Below are 19,828 nucleotides of genomic sequence, written 5' to 3' on the forward strand. Positions count from 1 at the left end.
TTCCCAAGAGAGGCTGCCAATTCCATGACTTCCTGGCCTTTCTGAAACTGCGCTCACAGGAGGGTATCCCGGATAGCCTCAGATTTCCCATTAGGCCCTCTTGCTGGTGTTGTTACTCAGCAGAATTACTTGGGGGGGGGGGGTGTTTTCCTAAAACCAATGGATCCTCACAAGTTTTCTCGGAGAGTAACACAGCAGAATGTGCTCTCTTCAACTTTTAGAAATCTGTCCTCTGAAGGCCAGAGCCCGCAGCAGCAGCAGAGCTCCTGGAGAATGAAAGGCTAGCGGGGTGAATCGAGCATCTCCCCAGCGCGGCTGAGCACTAGGGTCCAAAGACACCGCAGACAGAAGATGTCAATGGTGTCAGAGCCCCCCATACAGAAGAGTGCCAAGGCCTTTGTAGAATAGGTCGTTTTGTTTAACATTGTTTCTCGAACCTTTTAATAATGAAATATCTCAGCATCATATTAGCAATGTCATCAGAATAGTTAGTGTGTATTATTTATCCCAGTCAACTCCCAGTTAATTCTTAACGTAGTTCAGTACACTGACATTTGTAACTTCTCTTTAGCCAATAGCTGTTTTATTGATGATAATTGGATAATGTAGAGATCATCAAATCTAACCTTGTTTGCTTTCACATGAATTAACTAGTTCAAGATAAACTCATTGAAAGGAAAAAAATCTAATTACTATTAGCTAAATGATTGATTGCTAAGAGGCTGAGTATCAAGGCTAGGATATCACACAGCTACAAACTAGATGAGAAGACAAAGCACAATAGTGGGAAGGGACCTTTCAAAGGCTGTACTGCTCCCTTCGGATGTGTGTGTGGGAAAGAGACTGTGTATGTTCTATTGAACAGGCTTGACTAGAATCCATAAGTAGCCAAGGATGACCTTGAACTTCTGATCCTCCTACCTTTACTTCCTGACCCCTGGGATCATAGGTACGACCCCACCCCTCATTTCATCCGGTCTCATTATGAATGGCTATGAGCCACCACGTGGTTGCTGGGAATTGAACTCAGGACCTCTGGAAGAGCAACCATTACTCTTAACCTCTGAGCCATCTCTCCAGGCTTCATACATGGTCGACAAACACTTTACATGAACACTCTCAATCCTTCTTCAGACTCTTATAAACTGTGGTGCAAATATCTTTACCTCTTCAGTTGTTCTTTTAAATTTTATACAGTAACTATTGTTTGTTTGCATGCTGGGAATTGGACCCAGGGTGCTGAGGATTCTAAGTGCATGCAACACACTCATTCCCTATTTCTCGCGCATCTGAGTGAGGATAAATGTGCATGTGTACATGCACATGTGGAAGTCAGGGATCGAGCCCAGAGCCAATCATGTTCTCTAGGACAGCATCTCTCATGAACTTGGAACCCCCACCCAGCAGGCTATGCTGGCATACCAGTGACCCCGCCCTCCTGTCTCCAGCCACTTGGTACAGAGATGACACAGCTACGCCTGGATGTGTGTGTTCATTCTGGGCTCTGAACTCTACTTTTATGCATAAAGAATTGTACTGATGAAGCTATTACTATGTTTTCAAACCCCTGTTCTACTTAGTGTTAAATCCGTTTCTCCACATCCAAGACCTATTTTCATGCCATTCAAAACTTTGTTCAAAATACCACATGACTATTTTTAAATAAAATTATGTAAACGCTCTCAGCTTCTTAGCTGAAACCCTATAAATCATCTTCAAACGGCATGGCAACCCATTCCCCGGTCCCAGCGCCTCACCAGCTGAAGTGCTCTGAAGAGCGTGTCTCTCACACTTCCATTCCCCTCTGCCGTTGCCTGTGCAGATGCACTGCAGCAGGTTTCCTCGGCTATCCTTCTTGCTCCAAGTGTCTCCAATTCTATAGGATGTCCGGGTGTCCTGATCGTTGCACCTGTCTGTTTCGGAAAAGAAGCGCTGAATAAGGAATTCAGGTGCCACTGACAAGCAAGTAGTCATTCAAACAAAATCAGGAACGTTGTGCTTGAATGCTTATAAGTGACAGTGGTATGACAAGCCCTTACCCAGTGCTGGTGCTACAGATATGGAAATTCAGATACTGTTAGTTACGGTACAGTCCCACCTCTCCAATTTGCTAAACAAAACAAAACCAAAAAGGAAAAAAACTTCTTTGGTATCGTTCACTGATTTAAAAAAAAAATTTTTTTTGAAGACTTTTTATATTGCTTCTTGGACCCAATTCATTCTCTGGCATTCTACTGTTCTCTCCTGGTAACAACTGCATATGGCCCTCCTTCCAACGCTCCTCACAACCACAGAAGCAGTACGGAGGCAGACTGTTCTGAAAGGGCGTTGTCCAGCCATCCCAGCCTTGACTTGATTAAAGCATCCCTTCCTCCACTTTCTGTGGAACAACAGTTTCTTCAGCTAGAAGATTCTTTTCCTGTCCTGCTCTAAAATATCTGCTTTACAGGTCAAAAACAAAATGACCACTGCCTCTAGCCCTGGCACCTGGCAGGTAGAGGCAGGAGGATTAGGAGTTCAAGGTCTTTCTTAGCAACATAATAAGTTCTAGGCCAGACAGAGCTTCTTAAAAATTTGTCTCACAATAAAAACAATAATAAAACCACCACCAAAATGGCCCTTTATCTCGTGACTAAAAAGATCTGCTCTGGATCTGTCTCTTATTATTGCTGTAAGAAAAGCTGGCCTCAGGCATCCTTATTGTCCCTTTTAAGATTGTATTGAAGTCTTAATTGTTGCTTCTGTGTTCAAAGTTTTATCTGTAGAATTTTAAACTAACAACAGCATTGGAATTAGCTGAAGCATTGTTTTAAAATTAATGTAAAATAAAATCAAAATATCTTGAATGTGTTTTTATTTATTTAGCTTAAAATAGTTAATGCTTAAAATTTTAAAAATACCACCCAAGGCCAAATTCGTTAAACAAAAATAGATCATGGAAAATGATCAAATAGTTCCCCCAAACTTATGGATTCATTAGCTCTTTAGCATTTAAAAATGTGATGATCTTCAGTCTTCTGAGACCTTTGTAGCAAGATTTTAGCTTAAGACAATTAGACAAGTAACTGGGGGCCTCGGAGAGGGCTCATTGAGTAAGGGCACTTGCCACCAAACCTGACAACCTGAGCTCGCTCACTGGACCTTGCTTGGTGGAGAGAATCGACTCTTCCAAACTGTCCTTTGACCTCCACATGCACATTGGGGCATGTGTGCCTCCCACCTCCACATACAAAATAAACAACTTTAGAAAGAAATCCAATGCAAACTCTTACCTAACCCTTAAAACTCTTCTGATAGCAAGCTAAGAAGTTTTTTAAAGAAAAATCGTTTGTTCAATGAAATATAGGTATAGGGAGGAAATTAGGAATTGGACAATAGCCTGGCCTTCAGAGATGGGGAAGGTTTGTATCTATCTAGTTACTTACAAAGCACAAGATTAGGAGTGTCAACAAAGATACTGAGAAGGTTCAGGTGTGACAACATTGTGAGCTACGGTCTCGACTAAAGCACCAACCTGCAAAGGCCTTCCTTTGACCTTTGTTCTTGTGTGTGTGTATGTGTTTGCCTTTATCAATAGGTGACTTTTTTTTCCTGACTCGGCATTTACAGCAATATCTAATTCACAAAGAGGCTAGACCCTTCATAGCCATATTGCAGTTCAAGAGTAAAGATGGGTTATAATTTAAATAGTCAGTTAGCTCAACAAATGAACACACAGAAATTGGTTCCACTTTCCTATTAGAAAGAGAATACTGACTACTTCTCATTTTCACAAGATTTTTGTGTTGTAAATAAACCTTATTTAAACTTCAAACACAGGAGGAAATCTGAACTTCTAGAGCCTCTTATTTCCATGTCAATAGCTCCCCATGTCAAGGGTTTTATTTGCATGCTACTTTAGGGATTTAATTGTCCATCGTACTAGGAAAATATCTCAGTGATAATCTCCAGGTCTAAGATGACCCATTCAGTATTTGAATAAACACTAAAGTTCTTTTTACTAGCTGACTGCTTACGATGGTATTGAATTGAGAATTTTTTTTCTACTTATTTAGTGTTCTCTGAAGAAGCAGAATGTGTTGGTTTTACAATTTTTCTGGACATCTTAAAGTTGCCAAAGTGTGTTGATGTGTTGGGTCTCTTCCAAGTGAGGCAGCATTACAACTCTCTCTAGGAATTCAGAAGCCAACAGCAGACAGCCTTTTCAACAGAAAAGAGCTAAAACCTACTTCTGGAGGAACAGGTGATGCGCCCATTGCCTTCGCCCAAACAAGTACAGTCCACCATCATCCAGCCTTGGTAGGGCTTTTCCCAGGTCTCGCCCACGACGTAGGAAGTCCCAGCAGCATCATCAAAACATTTCTCAGCTGTAGAAGAAATTGAAAGACAGAGAGAGAGAAAAAAAGCTATTTAAAATTATAGTGTCTCCCTGTAATTTAAAGTGTAGCGGGTAAGCAAAAATCCAGCCACATTTTTTTTTTTAAGTAGCACTCTATTCAGGGAAAAGAAGGCACGCCCTGCAGCTAAGCACATAGCAAGTAGCCAAAGCAAAAGAAAGCCCTGGGCCAGTTGGCAGGCAAATTCTGTTCTAATGAGTACACAGGCTGCGTTTTCTGCCGGTTCCCAAGATTCTCACTAGCATTTCAAATGAAAAGAATCAATATATGTACCCTGTGGGAGATGGTTCTTCACAAAAATCATAATTTCTTTTTTAATCTTTAATTTATTTATGTGGTACTGGGGATTGAACCCAGGACCTTTCAGTTGCTTTTTAGCAAGTACTGTGTCACTAAACTGTGCCCCTGAGCCACATCCCAATCTGAATTGCGAATGACTTAAGGAAGAAAGTGATTTAAATTTTAGGCCTCTATAAAAACCAAAGACAAAACAAATGTGTAAAACAACAACCATGATTTGGAAAATTAGGAAACGGAAAAAATTCTGGAGTCCCAGAGTACAAGTGAGGCTGAGGCTGAAAAGAAAAGGTTTGTTTGTAAAGAAATCAACAAGGTGTGACCTGAAGCCATTCTGGGCTTCAGCCACTGCATTCCAACAAGAAGTGTTACAAAAGTGTCACTTTTCCCCCTTTAAATAACAAGTCTTCACCAAGGTGACAGGATCGGATATTAAAAAAAAAGAAAAAAATCACTTCTTCCTCAATATTTTAACTTCTCAGGCTTTTGAAACAAAATCAAGATTTCTCTCTGGTTTATACTTCAGGATCTGATTTCGTTAAGACTGGGAGTCACGGAACATTTCACTAATCTTCACATTGCTGTTCAGATATCCTGCCCAGGAGTTTGGGTTCCACACATGACGTCTCTGCACCCCTCTTTCCCCCACAACCACCCCAACAGGCCACTTGCCTATGGGTTTACAGGTCCATTCTCCTTTTCCATTCCCCAGACACAGACACTCTAACATGTAACCGCCAGTCTCATGCGGCCTCCTCCACTTGTCACCAATCTTGTAAGACTGGCCCCCTTCATGGCAGCGATCTGTTACAGAGAAAAGGCAAACGTTAGGAGAGAATGATACAGAGAATCAACGGAGGGGGTGGTCTTGTGTTCCATCTGAGAGAGGTGCTTATGTGGGCCCAAATGAGACCCCTAAACCTGAGAACAGCTTTCCTGCCAGAGACAGGAGAAAAGCTAACAACATAGCTGCTCACACTGGGTCAATTGTTAAAGAAGTCACAGAGAAATCTGAATGGCAAGGGGGCCATAAACAATGGGCTGAGCATTCCAATTGCCTGGAGTAGGGACAGACAGCATTTTACTCTAGGGTGTAAATATCACTCCGCTGGAAAGCAAGCATGCACACCCATGAGTGTGGAAACCCTGACACTTTCTTAGGCTGCTAAGTCCAATGGCCGAATTGTCTGCAGAATTATAAACACTGTGTACTACTGACCCTTGGGTTTTGCCAAGAAACTTGGAAAAACCCTAACATTAAGTGTTGGAAATATTGAAGTAGTCAGAAGGGACTGATTGGTTCTATTGGACAGAAGACTTACTTACATTTAAAAGCTAGCTTTAAAAAATTGCCTTATTAATAGAAAGTACTGGCAACCCTGTGAGTCATATTGGAAAGATTACCTTAGCTACAGAGTTCATGAAGCCCAGCACCCAGAGTTCCTTGGAAATACACTGTGCTCATCATCTATGTTGTATTTGAGAACACAAAGATCAGCTCCCTAAGTCTAACCTATTCATTATAAAGAACCAGACTCATGACAAAAAAAAAAAAAAAAAAAAAAAGCATGGCTGGTTCAACACTGTGGATGATCACATGATCAATCTGGCTTGAAGATCCAAGGTTATTTAAAATAAGAAGATCCTTTGGGTATACATTATTGGAAAGAACCAAGAGAGCTACCTGGTTCCACAGTATACACACACACACACACACGTACGTACGTAAACAGAAAGAGAGAGAGTGAGAAGAGAGAGAGAGAAAGATATTACACCTCTACTTAGATCCATCCTCCTCGACTTAGGTGCAAGAACTAGGTGGGCAACCACATGGATATGGTCATGGGGGTAAATCCCAAAGTAAGAAATATTCACTACTGGGAAACAGAAAATGGCAGGGACAGGACGGAGAAATACACATTGATGGGACCTCCAGCACGTTACAGAATGCCTTTCTTACTTGCAATGGTACAGCTGATTCTCCCTCGCCCAGCCCCGATGCAGGTACAGTCCCAGATCATGGAATCTTTAGGGCGCTCGTAAGTGTCACCCACTTTGTAAGTGTTCCCGGTGTATTTGTCAAAGCAAGTCTCTTCAGCTGTGGAGAAGAAGAAGCCCATGTGAACCTCACACACACACACACACACACACACACACACACACACACACACAAGCTCCTCTACCCTCTCCCATCCGTCTGAAGGAAGACACCCTTCTTCCGATTTACAAGCAGCATGGCTACGTGCAACCGAAAGGAGACTTAAAACTGTCAAGTTCTGCTTTAATGAAACCATAGTTCTTGGCAAGCTCTGCAATTTGTCCTCTATTTACAATGTAAAGAATTCTCAGGAAGAGGCCACACCCTAGGACCAGCAGAGCTGAAAAGGACAGATTTCAAATTCCAACCTCAAACTGGGGCAAAGAGTTTGGAGGTCGCCTCCCTCTCAGCAGGTGCTGTCCTGTGTGTCAGCCTGACTGAAATGTTTCCCCTGGAGCCAAGCAGCTTCTCCGAAGGAACTGAGGTGATTCACAAGAAACATTATCAAGGGGCTACAAAGGCTCAGGAGTGGTGGTTTCTCTGGTTTCACTGAACTGCAGTGAACAAATTACTTTACACACAAATGCTTCAAAGTAACTTTTGGCCCATAATCTGAGAGCCAAAGATCTGAGATAACTTTCTAATAAATTAAGCTTTCATAAGTTTTCTTTCTGAAGGAAGAAGGGCAAAAGCCTTTCATTTTTCCAATCAAACTCCTTGGGAGAATAAAAGGAAGGCTTTGGAAACCAGTTTGGAATACATTTGTAAGGGGAGCGAGCATGTGAAAAGCCAGTATCAGTGGTTTTACCAAGAGGGAACTGCTGGCAATTCTCTGGGGTTGGGGGGGGGGGGGGGTGTTTTTATTGAAAGCTAACTTTAATAAGTGAGCATCATTTCTGCTAGTGACCAGACTACCTTCCACTTACCTTCTGGTTTACTCTCGCAGTTAAAACCCCGGCTTCCTCCATAGCAGGTACAAACCAAGGCATTGCCCAGGTAGGTGCGTTCCCACTGCTGGTTTATCTGATAGTGTTTCCCATTGTCAAAACAGCCAGCTGTGAAAAATTGAAGGAAGGGAGAGGTTAACAAAATGAAGCTTTTTTTTTTTTTACAGTTTCATCCCTCCTCTTTTTCCCCTATCAAAATTATTGAATTTTCCCAAGTGAATGGGTGAGCCTGAAAGAACGCAAAGTCTCTTAAAAGCAACATCCCACTAAAATACAGATGTGGAAGCTAGCTCTCCAAAGACTTAAGCGTTATTTATGTAGGTGGATATTTAGGTGGTTTTTTTTTTTCTTATCCTTTAACTTGGCTGAAAGTTATACAATGATGTCATGTCCATCTGGCCAGGGGAACTACATCAGCAGAGTGGAAACGCTCTGATAGGCAAATAATAGAAGTTACTTTTAAAACATCTGAGAACCATCAGCACTCTTAGCAAAATAATAATGATAATAATAATATAACAGGACAAGAAAGAAAACTTTAAGTTGTGTGTGCTGCTGACTATGAACCCCCAGCTCTGTTGAAGCTGAGGCAGGAGAACTGAACACAAGCCTGGGCTACACAGGAGAGTATCAGGCTAGCTTAGGCTACAATGTGAGACCAACTCAAATAAATAAATAAGGAAGGAGAACTTTAAAAATTTCCTCTAGCCCAAAGTAAAGCAAGGGTGTGCCTCTGAACAACTCTAAGAGAAATTCCAGTCCTTGCTCTTGGTGAAGAATCCCGAGGTACCCCCAAAAGCAGCACTGGCCGACGACAGCTCTTTCACGCTGATCAGAAACGACCGATTTGGATATTCTTTCCTCGTTCCCATTTGGAAAATATTTAACCAACTATTCAGTAATACAGAAAATAATGACCAGGGTGACCACACTAATCTCATATGTAAAATGAATAGATTCGTGCCACTTTTCTCTTTCACCACAAGTTTTGACTCCTGGAAGGGCAAACTGAAGGTGCACAATTTGTTAGTGCGCTACGGGGCAGGGGTGGGGTGGGGGGAGCACACCATATGGTCCTCGCCTCAACTGCAGAATCTTCTCCAGAGCCCTCCACCCCCAACCAGCCAGTTCAAACCTAAGCCTTTTGTGTCCACAGCTGGCTTCTCTCAAGAAAGCGCACACTCACTCACGCTCGCCCAGCCACGCGCGCGCGCAAAACTTTAGCTTCAACTTCAGCGGGCGCCGAGGACTGACCCATCCCTGCAGCCCCGCCGGTTTCGGCCAGACTGTCGGTACTCACGCTTGCTTTGACTGACAGCCACCGGGGACTGAGGCTGCACGATTTGCTGAGCCTGCCTCCTGCTCTTCCCGGCTTCGGTGCAGCGCACTGCTGTCCCCAGACACAGGACGGCCAGCAGCAGCAGCCGCCCGGGTCCCGGACCCCTGAGCATCTTGAGTGGATGGGAGGAGAGCCGTCCTCCCCAGGATCCAAGTGGCCCCGAAGTGTGGTTCCTTTCGCAGCCTGCGAAGCAAAGTCCTGAGGTGCGGACGCCTGTAAGAAGATGAGAAACAGAGGATGGAAAGAGGGTGGGAGAGGACCAGAAGTTGTGGCCGCAGGTCCCGCTCACGCCCGGGGATCCCTCTCTTCCCCTAGTGCAGCTCAGCGGGTGCGGGCGGCTGAGCCCCAAGAGCCGGAGCTTATATGGGACAATCCCCTCCCGCCCCCCACGAGGCCCTGCGGGCTCGGGAGGAGGGGCCGTCCCGACTCCCCCCACCCTTCCTGCCGCCGCAGCCGCCGCCGACCGCGCTCCGATTGGCCCGGAGTCAGAGTGACGTCACGAGGGACGGTGGGTTCGCCCCGAACAAAAGAGATGCTGATCTCCCGCCAGGTCTGGGGCTAGAGAACTTTTTTTTCCCCTTTTGGTTTCCTTTGCGGTCGTCAAACTTTTTGAGGAGGATTGGGGGTAGGGATAGAAAACGACTGTAAAGTGAGGTAGACTAGGAGAAAAGGGAGGGAGGAGCTGGAACTGTATGAAGCCTGGGGTGGCAAGGCTTGCCCCTCTTTTTACTTTTTTTTTTTTTTTTAATTGGTGGCTGTGGTGGTGTTTGAGAACATTGCGTAACCTCTGAGAAAAGTCTGTGCTCACCGGAGTGTATTTTTGCGGCGAGCGAAAAAGTCAAAGTGGCCACCACCTTGTCGCTGTAGGAATCCAGACTTCACTTTTGCAGCCCCAGGGCGGGGTGGCTCCTTCTGGGTGCTTTTGCTGGGCCTCCTGTGCGCCGCCTAGGGCCCTCTTTTTCTTTGCTCTACCCTGTTGGGCTCAGACTCCTGCACGCCTTACCTACCTGGTTTTGCGGCGGAAAACGGCTGGGAGAGGGTGAGGGTGAAGCGTAGCAAAGGTGACCCTTGCCTGTAGCTTCTACAGCCCCGGGAGCTCTCCGTGGAGCTCTACAGATTGCGGGCAAACTCAGAGGACCAAGTTTCCCGGTAAAAAAAAAAAAAAAAAAAAATGAAGCAACAGTTTCTTCTCTAAATCCCGAAGCAAAGTTTCCCTCTCCTGGGAATGGAGTGCCGGTTTCCCTTAGAAGGAAAGTGAACAGTTGGAGAAGGAAACAGTTGAAAAACCTTCCGGTCCATGTCATGTTCCCTGGGACATTTGCAACCAAAGCAGAGACCTAGGTGGCTTCTGTAAGAGAGCTGGGACCGAAGGGGGGGGGGGGGGGGGGGGAAGCAGAAAGTCTTTTAGGTTTTGCCTTCCTCCGGCCTTCCCCGGAATGCCTTTGAGTGGTCATTTTCTTTTTTGTAGATTTCACAGTCATGAAAGAATTCCGATATCCACCCCTCCTCCGCCGCCAGATTTTTTTTTTTAATATTTCAATTGTGATCTGCTCCAAGAATGTATAAAGTTCCATTAACAACCCTCCGGACTTTCTACACTCATAAAGTTGGAAAGGGGATTGGAGACCGTGCCCCTGCAGTCAGCAGCTCTAAACATTGGTGCCCCCCCCCCCCCCCCCCCCATACACAGAAGCGTTTGAAGGGCTTCCAAAGGAGAAGCCCGCAGTTTTCAAAGCAGCAGATCCTCACCCCAAACTTGCCTTTCTCCTCGTTAGGCACGAGGTCTCGTTTGCTTTGAGAACATATTAAAGCTACCAGCAAAATATGTTATTTCTACCAGGTTCTTGTTTTCGCCAAAGTTCTGCCTTCGGTAACTGCTGTGAGGATAACTTGAACTGTGTGCTGTATAAAATACTCAACACATTAAAGACACAAAACTAACATTTATTTTTATTGATCTAGAGAACTAAAAACAAAAAAACCACAGCGAATACCAGTTTCTTATAAGTGGTGTAAAATAACTCTTGAGAATCTTTCTGACCAACACTAGGAGTTGAAGGAGTGCCATAGATTGCCCCAAATTTAGAACCCCGTCTGGGTTAGTGTCTTTGGAATTTCTCATCAACCCTTGACAAAAACAGTTTTCTCTTTCAGATATAAAAGGGCTCCTTGTAAACAGTGGGCTTCTGGGAAGTGTTCCCTTGGGGGGGGGGGGGGGAATGCCTGGGAATCAGGAGGCTTGCAAGATAAACCTGTAGGGAAGGCTTTCTGCAAATATGTAGATTTTGGAGGAAGGAAATAAGCGGTTAGAAAAGTATTTTGTCACAAAAAATATGATAGTTTGGTGTGTTTACTGTACTCAGAATCCTTCAGAATAATATACCTACGGGAGTTTTGCAGGGAACCCACTTCACATTTCAGGAAAAAAGTTTTCTATTTTGGTTCCATAGAAATATCTCTAGCGGCCTGCAAGCAAAAACACAATAATATTTGACTAAAGTTTATAGGAATTCTTAGGACTTCACTCTTTTACTTGAAAGTTGTGTTTTGTTTTTTATTTTGGAGATGGAGACATTTTCTTAGTAAAGAGAAGCCTGCCTTGCCACAGTATTCTTCCACAATCAAAATTATCTTCAACTTGGAGATAATTAAAGCTTACAGACTAAACTTGGAGGGAGGAACTGTAGAGATAGCTCTAGCCATGGCTGCTCTTCCAGAGAACCCGGGGTTCTATTTCCAACACCCACATGGCCGTTCGCAACCATCTAGGGAATCTCTCTCCTCAAAATTAGGCAAATTATACCTCAATAAATTTGGGAGCTTTGTTTCTTTGCTTTAGGGTTATTTCTGTGTAGCACTTTTAGCATTTCCCAATTTCATTTCAAAACCTTGATCCTAGGCTGCAACAATGTGCACAAAGCATCCTCATTTCTTAGTATTTCTAGAGGGAAGTTGGCCTTCAGTAGAGAGGTGGCTTTCTTTCCCCATCAGCCCCTTGTCAGGGCGCTAGAGGCCTGCATCTGTGATGGTGTGGATGTGGGAAAGACCCACAATCAACCATGAATAACAACAGTGCCTTACTTCCTTTCTCCTATAATTGCCCTGGGGACAGAATTTTCCCAGTGTTCCTGACAACGTAGAATTTCAGCAAGGAGAAGGGAGCACAGGCATGTGGTTCTGCTGTTGGAAGGAGTGGGCAGGAGCATGTGTTTGCAGTACAGAGTCAGGCTGACTTCTTTCAAGTTGAAAACTGGAGATGGATCAAGGTGAAGAGCAGGATCGAAATTAAAACAACTGAAAGGATAAGTTGTGAGCGTAAATTTTTACTTTCCAAGCGAAAACATGGGTTTGTTGAAGACTGATAAACTTTATAGTTAGTGTCCATACTCACCAAAAGCTTGCTTACTGGGGAAGGGGAACCCCTGATAAGAACATCTGGACTTCAAAAGATACAATTGGGTGAAAATTGATGTTTGTGTCTGAAACTCTTGGCCCTTTATCCTGTTCTTCACCTCTCAGTCCTGCCTGAGGAAGCCTTTGGCTGGTGACCTTGAAATTTTCAGTCTCCAGATCTTGTGGCGTGTTCATAAATTTCCTGAATTTCTCTAGGTAGGTTGGATAGAGGTAAATTCCAGTCATTTTTTGTTTATTTTGGTGTGTGTAGCTTTGTTGTTGTTTTGTTTTTGTCTTTACATGAAATACTTCCTTATTTTTCTTTTGAAAATACCCGTGTCTGCACAAACGCTGTTCATTAAGCCCAGGTGCCGAAGCAGAAGCGGCACAAACTGCCCCATGGGCAGCCTCAGTGAACAGTGTCTGAGCAGTTTCTCCAGAACTGACAGGCCGCCCGCAACCAAGGAGAAAATATTTGATAATGCTTTTAAATTATGCCATGAAAGCTAGCTAGTTTTAACTTAATAAGCCATTTTGTTTATATTTAAAGTTACTTTTTTTTTTTTAAATCAGCACTTTAAGAAGCCTTAATCTATGCCTTTTGCTCCTTAACGGGAATACTCTTTTCTCATTAGAATGATGTAACTCCCAAAGGCCTGGCAAAGGAGTCTCCTTCTGAGGGGAGAGAGCTACTGTGCAGCTGGATCACTACACCAGGCGTCTCTCCTTCCCCAAGACGGGCAGCACGTGGTTGGGAAACTTTTATTTGTATGAATTGTTGATTCTTTTTCCAGTTTGGCTTTATCTTATGTTGGCAACACGATTTTATGTTCAGTTTTGTTTGATGCTGGCAATTTGTTCTGGAAGATTGACATTTAAAAAAATTTTTGAAAGATTTTTCATGTTTAAATTATCTTCAAGTTTTTGCATGACATGTTTAAAATTTCTCATATGCATTTGGCCAGGAAGGTAGAATCAGATGCACAAAAATAAAGACAAATATTATAATTTAAGTAAAAATGTATACCAATAGTATATTGTGATATACTTTGTGTCTATTTAGTGGCAACAAATTAAGGATATACCCAACTGAATTATAAAAATGAAGAGAAAAATACACATCTCTCAAAATTTATACAGAACCATAGCCTATGTTAATTCAACATATTCTTTTACTAGCTATGAAAGTTTTATTAACATGGAATGGACATTTAAAACCCCTGTTTTAAATATGATAAAGGAAAGACATGGCTCCCATACATTGAATCATAACATTTCAATACCTTAATAGAAAAAATTAAGAAAGTAGATTTTACTAAACACAGATCTAAGCTGGGTGATTTGCTAACAAACGACATACTTGGTTTCTCACCCACCTACCAACAACTGTCTTGTTTTGCAGAGCTGGGAATGGAGCTCAGAGCCTGGAGTATGCTGAGCAAGCGCTCTCACACTAACCTATTATACCAATTCCATCAAGAATTTATGGGAAAATCTCATCGTCCTCTCATCCTTACAAATGAGAACCTAGCCGGGTGGTGGTGCATGCCTTTTAATCCAAGCACTCGGGAGGCAGAGGCAGGCAGATCTCTGTGAGTTCGGGGGCCAGTCTGGTCTACAAGAGCTAGTGTCAGTACAGGTTCCAAAGCTACAGAGAAACCTGGTCTAAAAAACAAAAACAAATGAAAACCTATGCCTCAGAAAATCTAGAAAGGAATGGTATTTTCTAAGTCTCCAGCCTTGTAGAAATGGAATTTCACTTCATTACTACAAGATTTGGGAGGCTGTCATCTTCAACACAAGGCTAATTATCTGGAAGAGGTTACCTGTAAAGTTTCTCACTGTTGCACTACTGGCTTCTACTTATGTAAGTGCTGTTCAATCGTATAACAGTTTGACTACGAGGGGGAGGGCAGTGGTGGGAGTGTTTAACCCAGGGCTTTGAACATGCCAAACACAGACTACTGAGCCACATGTCCCTAGCTCCTAGTTTTAGCATTTTGAATCAAAAGTGAAAGATGGTCTCTCAGGCCTCTCTTCTAGCCTGAAAGGTTGATGGGGACAGTCTGTTTTATAGTTGGCCTCCATAGGCCCAGCACTATCTTCATTGTGCCCTGGGAGTAAGTACTTGATAAATGGACTTGGGAAATGAAAAAAAGAATCTTAGATGATGGCCAGGCAGTCCCAGTCCTTGGAAGCCAGAGGCAGGTGGATCTCTGTGAGTTTAAGGCCAGCCTGGTCTACAGAGTGAGTTCCAGGACAGCCAGGACTGTTAAACAGGAAAACCCTGTATTGGAATAAAAAAAACCCAAAGATGATGAACACCTTCCTGTTCACACGGAGACCACAGCCAGGGGCAGTAGTCAGTACTTTGCATGTGTTATTTAACTTTGTCCTCAAAGCAACTGCCAGAAATAGATATTAACAGCCTCATTTTACTCTCTGAGGCTCAGAATTTAAAGATGAGAGAGACAGGGCTGGAATTTAAATTAAGGTCCCTGGCATAAAATTCATGTGCTTAACCAAGACGTTCATGACTTTCCCTGAAGTCATTATGCCCCACATAAGTTACAGGAAATGTGGGAAACTCTCTGGTGTTACCTTTTAATCTTCCTCCAGATCCTCTTGCTCTGCTCCAGTCCCAGGGCCTGGCCTTCTGGACGGTTCAGCTAGCCGTCTGCTGGCAGAAGTACAGGAGGGAGGCAATCAGGAAACTTCTTCCCTACCGCCACCCCACCCCACTCCCAACAGCCCTTCTGAGAGCAGCCCCTTTCTACTAGAACCTGTGTTTTCAGAGCGGGGTACTATTTCCTCAGGAGGATGAAGACTGATTCTGAGATCTAGATAGGGCAGGGAGGTGGGGTGGGGGGATGAGGACTAAGCTTTCCTAGGACAATCTTTAGTTGTTCATTGATCCCATTAGAATTCTAATCAATCTAATGTATCTCTAGGGACAGGGTGGGTCAGGGATAATACATGAGAGATGGGGAACTCTGATCCGCCTTAGATTTCTGCCAGGATGTTCTCCTAGGAGGCTCTAGTTCTCAAGAGCTCTGTCCTACTCACGGTGGCCTAGTGTGACAACGTTTTTCTGTGTTTCTTTTTTAAAGATTTTAAATTTTGCGGATTTGTTTCGGGGTGGGGTAGGTTTGAGCATGGGAGTGCTGGTGCGAGAGGAGGCCAGAAGAAATCCCCGAGCTGCAGTTTCTGGTGATGGTGATTGTGAGGGGCTGGTCATGGGTCCCTGGGTCCTAGGAACTGAACCTCAACCCTCTGGAAGAGCAGCATGTGCTCTTAACTGGGGAACTCTCTCTCCAGCCCCAGCTGTGACCTAATTTCTCAGATGCTAATTCTTGGAGGCTTAAGCATTGATGATTTATCCATTGCTGCAACCTTGGTAGCTAATGATAGGGTCTATTATTGTTTAATATAATCTGTATGTAAATAGGTGCTGCCAGTTCGTTTCTATGTGAAGCAGTTTCTGATGGCTCTGACGGTTCTGGGCACTCCAGTGTTTTTCTTCTTCGTGATCCTAACTCAACACTTCTCTACAGAGACCCTTATCTTGGTAGCTCTTGAAATTTCCACTGATGCTTTTCTCCCAAGAAGTACTGCCATCCCTTAAATAGAGGACACTAACTTCATTCTTACTAGGAAATATTTTTTCCTCATATTGAAAATTGTTAAGGGGGAATGGCAGGGGCTGCCAGATGTCTACAGAGAGCCTTCCCTTCCCAAGCACAGTAGACTGCATTTACAGCCTCCCCGGTCACTAGATGTGCAGCAGAAACTGTCCTCATCAGGGGAATGTGAGAAGTGACATGTTTCAGATCCGGGGTGGGAACTTCATTCAGCAGCGTGCCTCCTCCCGTTCATTCCCACCAGCAGAAATGCAGACGTGGATGACATCCAGCAGTTACCATAAAGATGATGAAAATGTTTTGGGAATTTTTTGGCTCTGAGACACACAGATAAACAGATCTTGACCAGTGACCTGGGTCATTCAGTTTGGGACTGGTGTCTGAGACAGAAGCACACGTCTGATTTATGCAGTTCCCGTGTTACTGAGCACATCTGTCCCAGAGTCACGCTTTTACAGGAAGCTTTCAGTTGCCCTCAGCAGCTGTCCCCCTTTTGAGAAAGTTCTTTTCGTTTGCTAACTTTGCCTTGATGCTGGCACCTCTGTACCACAGCCATCCCCTTTTCTGGCTTTCCATATCCACACATAGAACTGGAGTTTCTATGCCAAGCTCCCCTAAGGTTTTGCTATGTACTGCTGAATAGCAAATTTAGATTGCCCATTGAATATTTTTGACCTGCTAAGAGCACTGATACAGATCAAAAGGGTTTCTTCCCCTCAAATCCACCTGTTGAATCTTTACCTTTCATTGGGACCTTGGAGACAGAGCCTTTAAAGAAGTAATTGAGTTGGTTACAAGTTCATTAAGGTGAACCCTGACCTACGTGACTGTTGTCCTTATGAAAATGGCGCAATTGATAGTGAACAGCCCAGAACCCACAGCGTGGTGTTGCCTGGAGGCCCATGACTCTAGACCCCAGCGTGCCTGCTACATAAGCCTCCACAGCAACCACAACCAAAGTACCTGGTGACTTACTCATGTACCTGTCATGAAATAAAACACTGAGGTTTGACAAACAAGGAAGAATGTCTGGCTGAAGGAGAGTCTGGAATTTGGCAGGGGGAAATAGATTTAAAGTAGGAAACAGGAATACAAACTCTGAAGACATATTTGAAATTGAATAGGGGAGCAGGGAGTGAGACCCAGACGTACAAACAGACTTCTAAAGAAGGAATCAGTCTTTCCACAGATGACTCACAGGTCAAGCCTTGCCTTAGAGCCCGGAGGAGGCCGTAATGCTTTGTTTTTGATATAGAATCTCACTATTTAGTCGTGACGGGTCTGAAACTCACTGTGTAGTCCTGAGCAGCCTAGAACTCAGAAGAGTGACCCACCCTCCTCCAGCTCCCCAGTGTTGGGATTAAAGGCATTCACAGCCATACCCAGCTTCCATTAATAGTGTGACAGAGGACCCTGCTGATGGAGGAAAAAGCTCAGTGATCAATACTGATGACTTTAAAGAAAATCCAGAATAAAACAAAACAAAGAAAAGAATAAGATCGTGAGAAATCTAGTAAATCCAAAGAAGAGTGTCCGTAGTCCTGGCACTGTGAAGAGCCCAGCAGTTTGGGGGTGGCTTGGTGTGATTGATCATTATTCACTGCACAAAGTAATGAAGTGCTTGAAAGAGGCCGTCTCCATAAGCAGGTCTCGGAAACAGGTAGGCCCTCTCAGAGCCAGGGCTAGACAAATTTCTCTAGTCTTTGAGTAGTTCCTAAAGTGAAACTGACAACGACGAGCCTCTGCTGAAACTGTAGTCCCAAGTCCAAAATGCTGAGCACAGTTTGGTGTGTGTGTGTGAGGTCTGTTCCGTTTCAAAGATAGCATCTACAGTCTTTGAAGCCCTAACGCAGATGTAGGAGCAGCTGTCTACTCCCCAAGTCTACTGCTACATTAGACCAAAAAGATGTCACCCTTGCCACTTGTACTAATGATGATGGTTCTGTGGTCCTTTTGAGCCTTGACAGTGGTGAACTAGTGGCAGATAGTGTGAGGTCCAAGCAATGTGGCATTTATCAGGATGTTCCCTAGGTACCACCTGCAGTGACTGCTTATTCATGGCCCTTAAGGGATTCGGTAGCTCAAGAGGAAGGTCAGAGCGTGTATATAGAGCAGTGCCTTTTATCAAGATGACTGTTTGCTTGGATGCATCTGGATGAGTTTGGAGACTACACACAGGCTCCTGTAGCAGGAAAAAAAAAAATCTGTGGAATAAATTTCTCCCCTAATGGCTGCCACATGGCAAAATGGTAGTGGTGGCAACATTAGCAAAAGATGGGATCTTTAATCATGATGGTGTATCTGTACCATCCCTGTCCATTAGAATTCAGTGACTTGGGCTCAGTTTGAACCTATTAAGAAAATTCTTATTTAGTAGTACCTATCAATAATATATCTAAGATATGGACCAATCTAGCCTGTTCTCCACTGAAGACTCTACCTGGTTGTGGGCATTTCTTCCAGTAAGTGGCTTATAGCTACTTATTCGTGGGTGGACCTTCAAGCTCTGGGTGACTGGGTTTAAAGACTGTGGAGGCAGAGCTCTAACTTCAAGCTTGTATTTTGTATTCATGTCCTCAAAAGAAAATGATTGATACATTCTTTTTTCTGTTCTGTTTTCTGCCAATTACTGTGTTCAGAATTGGCTTTTCTTGTCATGAAGAGAAGACCAAGTTTCTTGGTGACGACAAACCCCTTCTGTGGTTAAAACTTAATTCTCACCCTCAGGCTTTTCTGTGAACTGTGTAAATGTTTTTATTAATCTGTTTTGAATGCCCTATCACCTTACTTAGCACTCAAGATTGTGACTGCTCTTTTTCACTTTCTGAACCTCGAAACTTGGCCTTTTATTCCTTGGGGGAATATTCTGGGATCATATGCAACTTAGCAAGCAAGATGGCTGGATTCCAGTCCAGAAACCTGCAGGTTAAAAGGAACATGTTACCATAAGCTGACTGAACAATGTTTGTCAGTGAGCCGCTTTCCTCTTCCCCGGGAATGAGAGGCGAAGCAGTTGTCTGCAGCTATTCTGGTGTGTGTGTGACAGAGACGCCTGGGCTTCCCCCTGAGAGTTCCTGTGGAATGATACAGCAGGACGCTGACCCCTGAGCACTCGCCTTGTCAGAAGAATGGCTTTCATTTGGCTTCGGCTTCTGCATCCTTCACTATATCTTAAAGTAAGGGCAATGTGCACGAATCAGAGCAACTTTAAGAAAGGAAACATGATGTCTATATCATACAACTTTTTTTTTTGGTTTTTCTCTTGGTTATTTTGAAGATGTATATCTTGTATTAAAGGACATTTCATGTCTAAGTAGCAGAAAGGAATTTTTTAAATGATCGTCCCTAAAGATAAAGCATAAACTTTTTTCTTTATTATACACTTGATAAAAGTCAAATCTAAGAACTAAAATAATGAGAAGCAAGAATTACCAAGACAGTTGATTTAAACTGAATGTTCTTAATCTCCAACTAAGATAGATTTTGGGATTTTTCTCTTTTTGGTACATCTCTGAGTTAAAAAAGACAATGAGAGGCCAGAGCAGGTGAGAAAATTGTGCTACCAATATGTGACAAGCAGGCATGTCCAAAAGGATTGTTTACTTTCTTGGAAAAATGAAAATAAATAAGATTTATTCCTCAATGCTCAAATATCCTGATGTGTTCCAATGGTGAGAAAATGCAAGCAATGAAGCAATTGTAGTTACCAGGTCAGAAATCAGAAGTAATAGCTAATGGCTCTTTCTAGAAAGTGTTGATGTTATAAATATTTATTA

The 19,828-nt window shown here is 43.4% G+C and overlaps 1 protein-coding gene across 7 annotated transcripts in view; it reads right to left on the minus strand.

The window, feature by feature from the left end:
- Positions 1-9,343, minus strand: part of Fn1 (fibronectin 1) — a 65,435-nt gene extending 56,092 nt beyond the window's left edge. For 3 of the 7 annotated variants that reach the window (XM_041631714.1, XM_041631716.1, XM_041631713.1), the window contains exons 1-6: positions 8,980-9,341; positions 7,659-7,787; positions 6,655-6,792; positions 5,367-5,498; positions 4,230-4,367; positions 1,758-1,913 (exon numbers count right to left, since the gene is read on the minus strand). In XM_041631714.1, the coding sequence (XP_041487648.1) occupies positions 1,758-1,913; positions 4,230-4,367; positions 5,367-5,498; positions 6,655-6,792; positions 7,659-7,787; positions 8,980-9,130 (844 nt within the window). In that variant the 5' untranslated portion in view covers positions 9,131-9,341. Of the gene's footprint in view, positions 1-1,757; positions 1,914-4,229; positions 4,368-5,366; positions 5,499-6,654; positions 6,793-7,658; positions 7,788-8,979 lie in introns of all 7 variants that reach the window. The other 4 variants (XM_041631717.1, XM_041631715.1, XM_041631719.1 and 1 more) reach the window with 3 other exon arrangements.
- Between the last annotated feature and the right edge of the window lie 10,485 nt (positions 9,344-19,828).

This window comes from Microtus oregoni, unplaced genomic scaffold (genome assembly GCF_018167655.1).
Source record: "Microtus oregoni isolate MIOR12 unplaced genomic scaffold, Mior012 000038F_ref0000394, whole genome shotgun sequence".
Taxonomy (NCBI): domain Eukaryota; kingdom Metazoa; phylum Chordata; class Mammalia; order Rodentia; family Cricetidae; genus Microtus; species Microtus oregoni.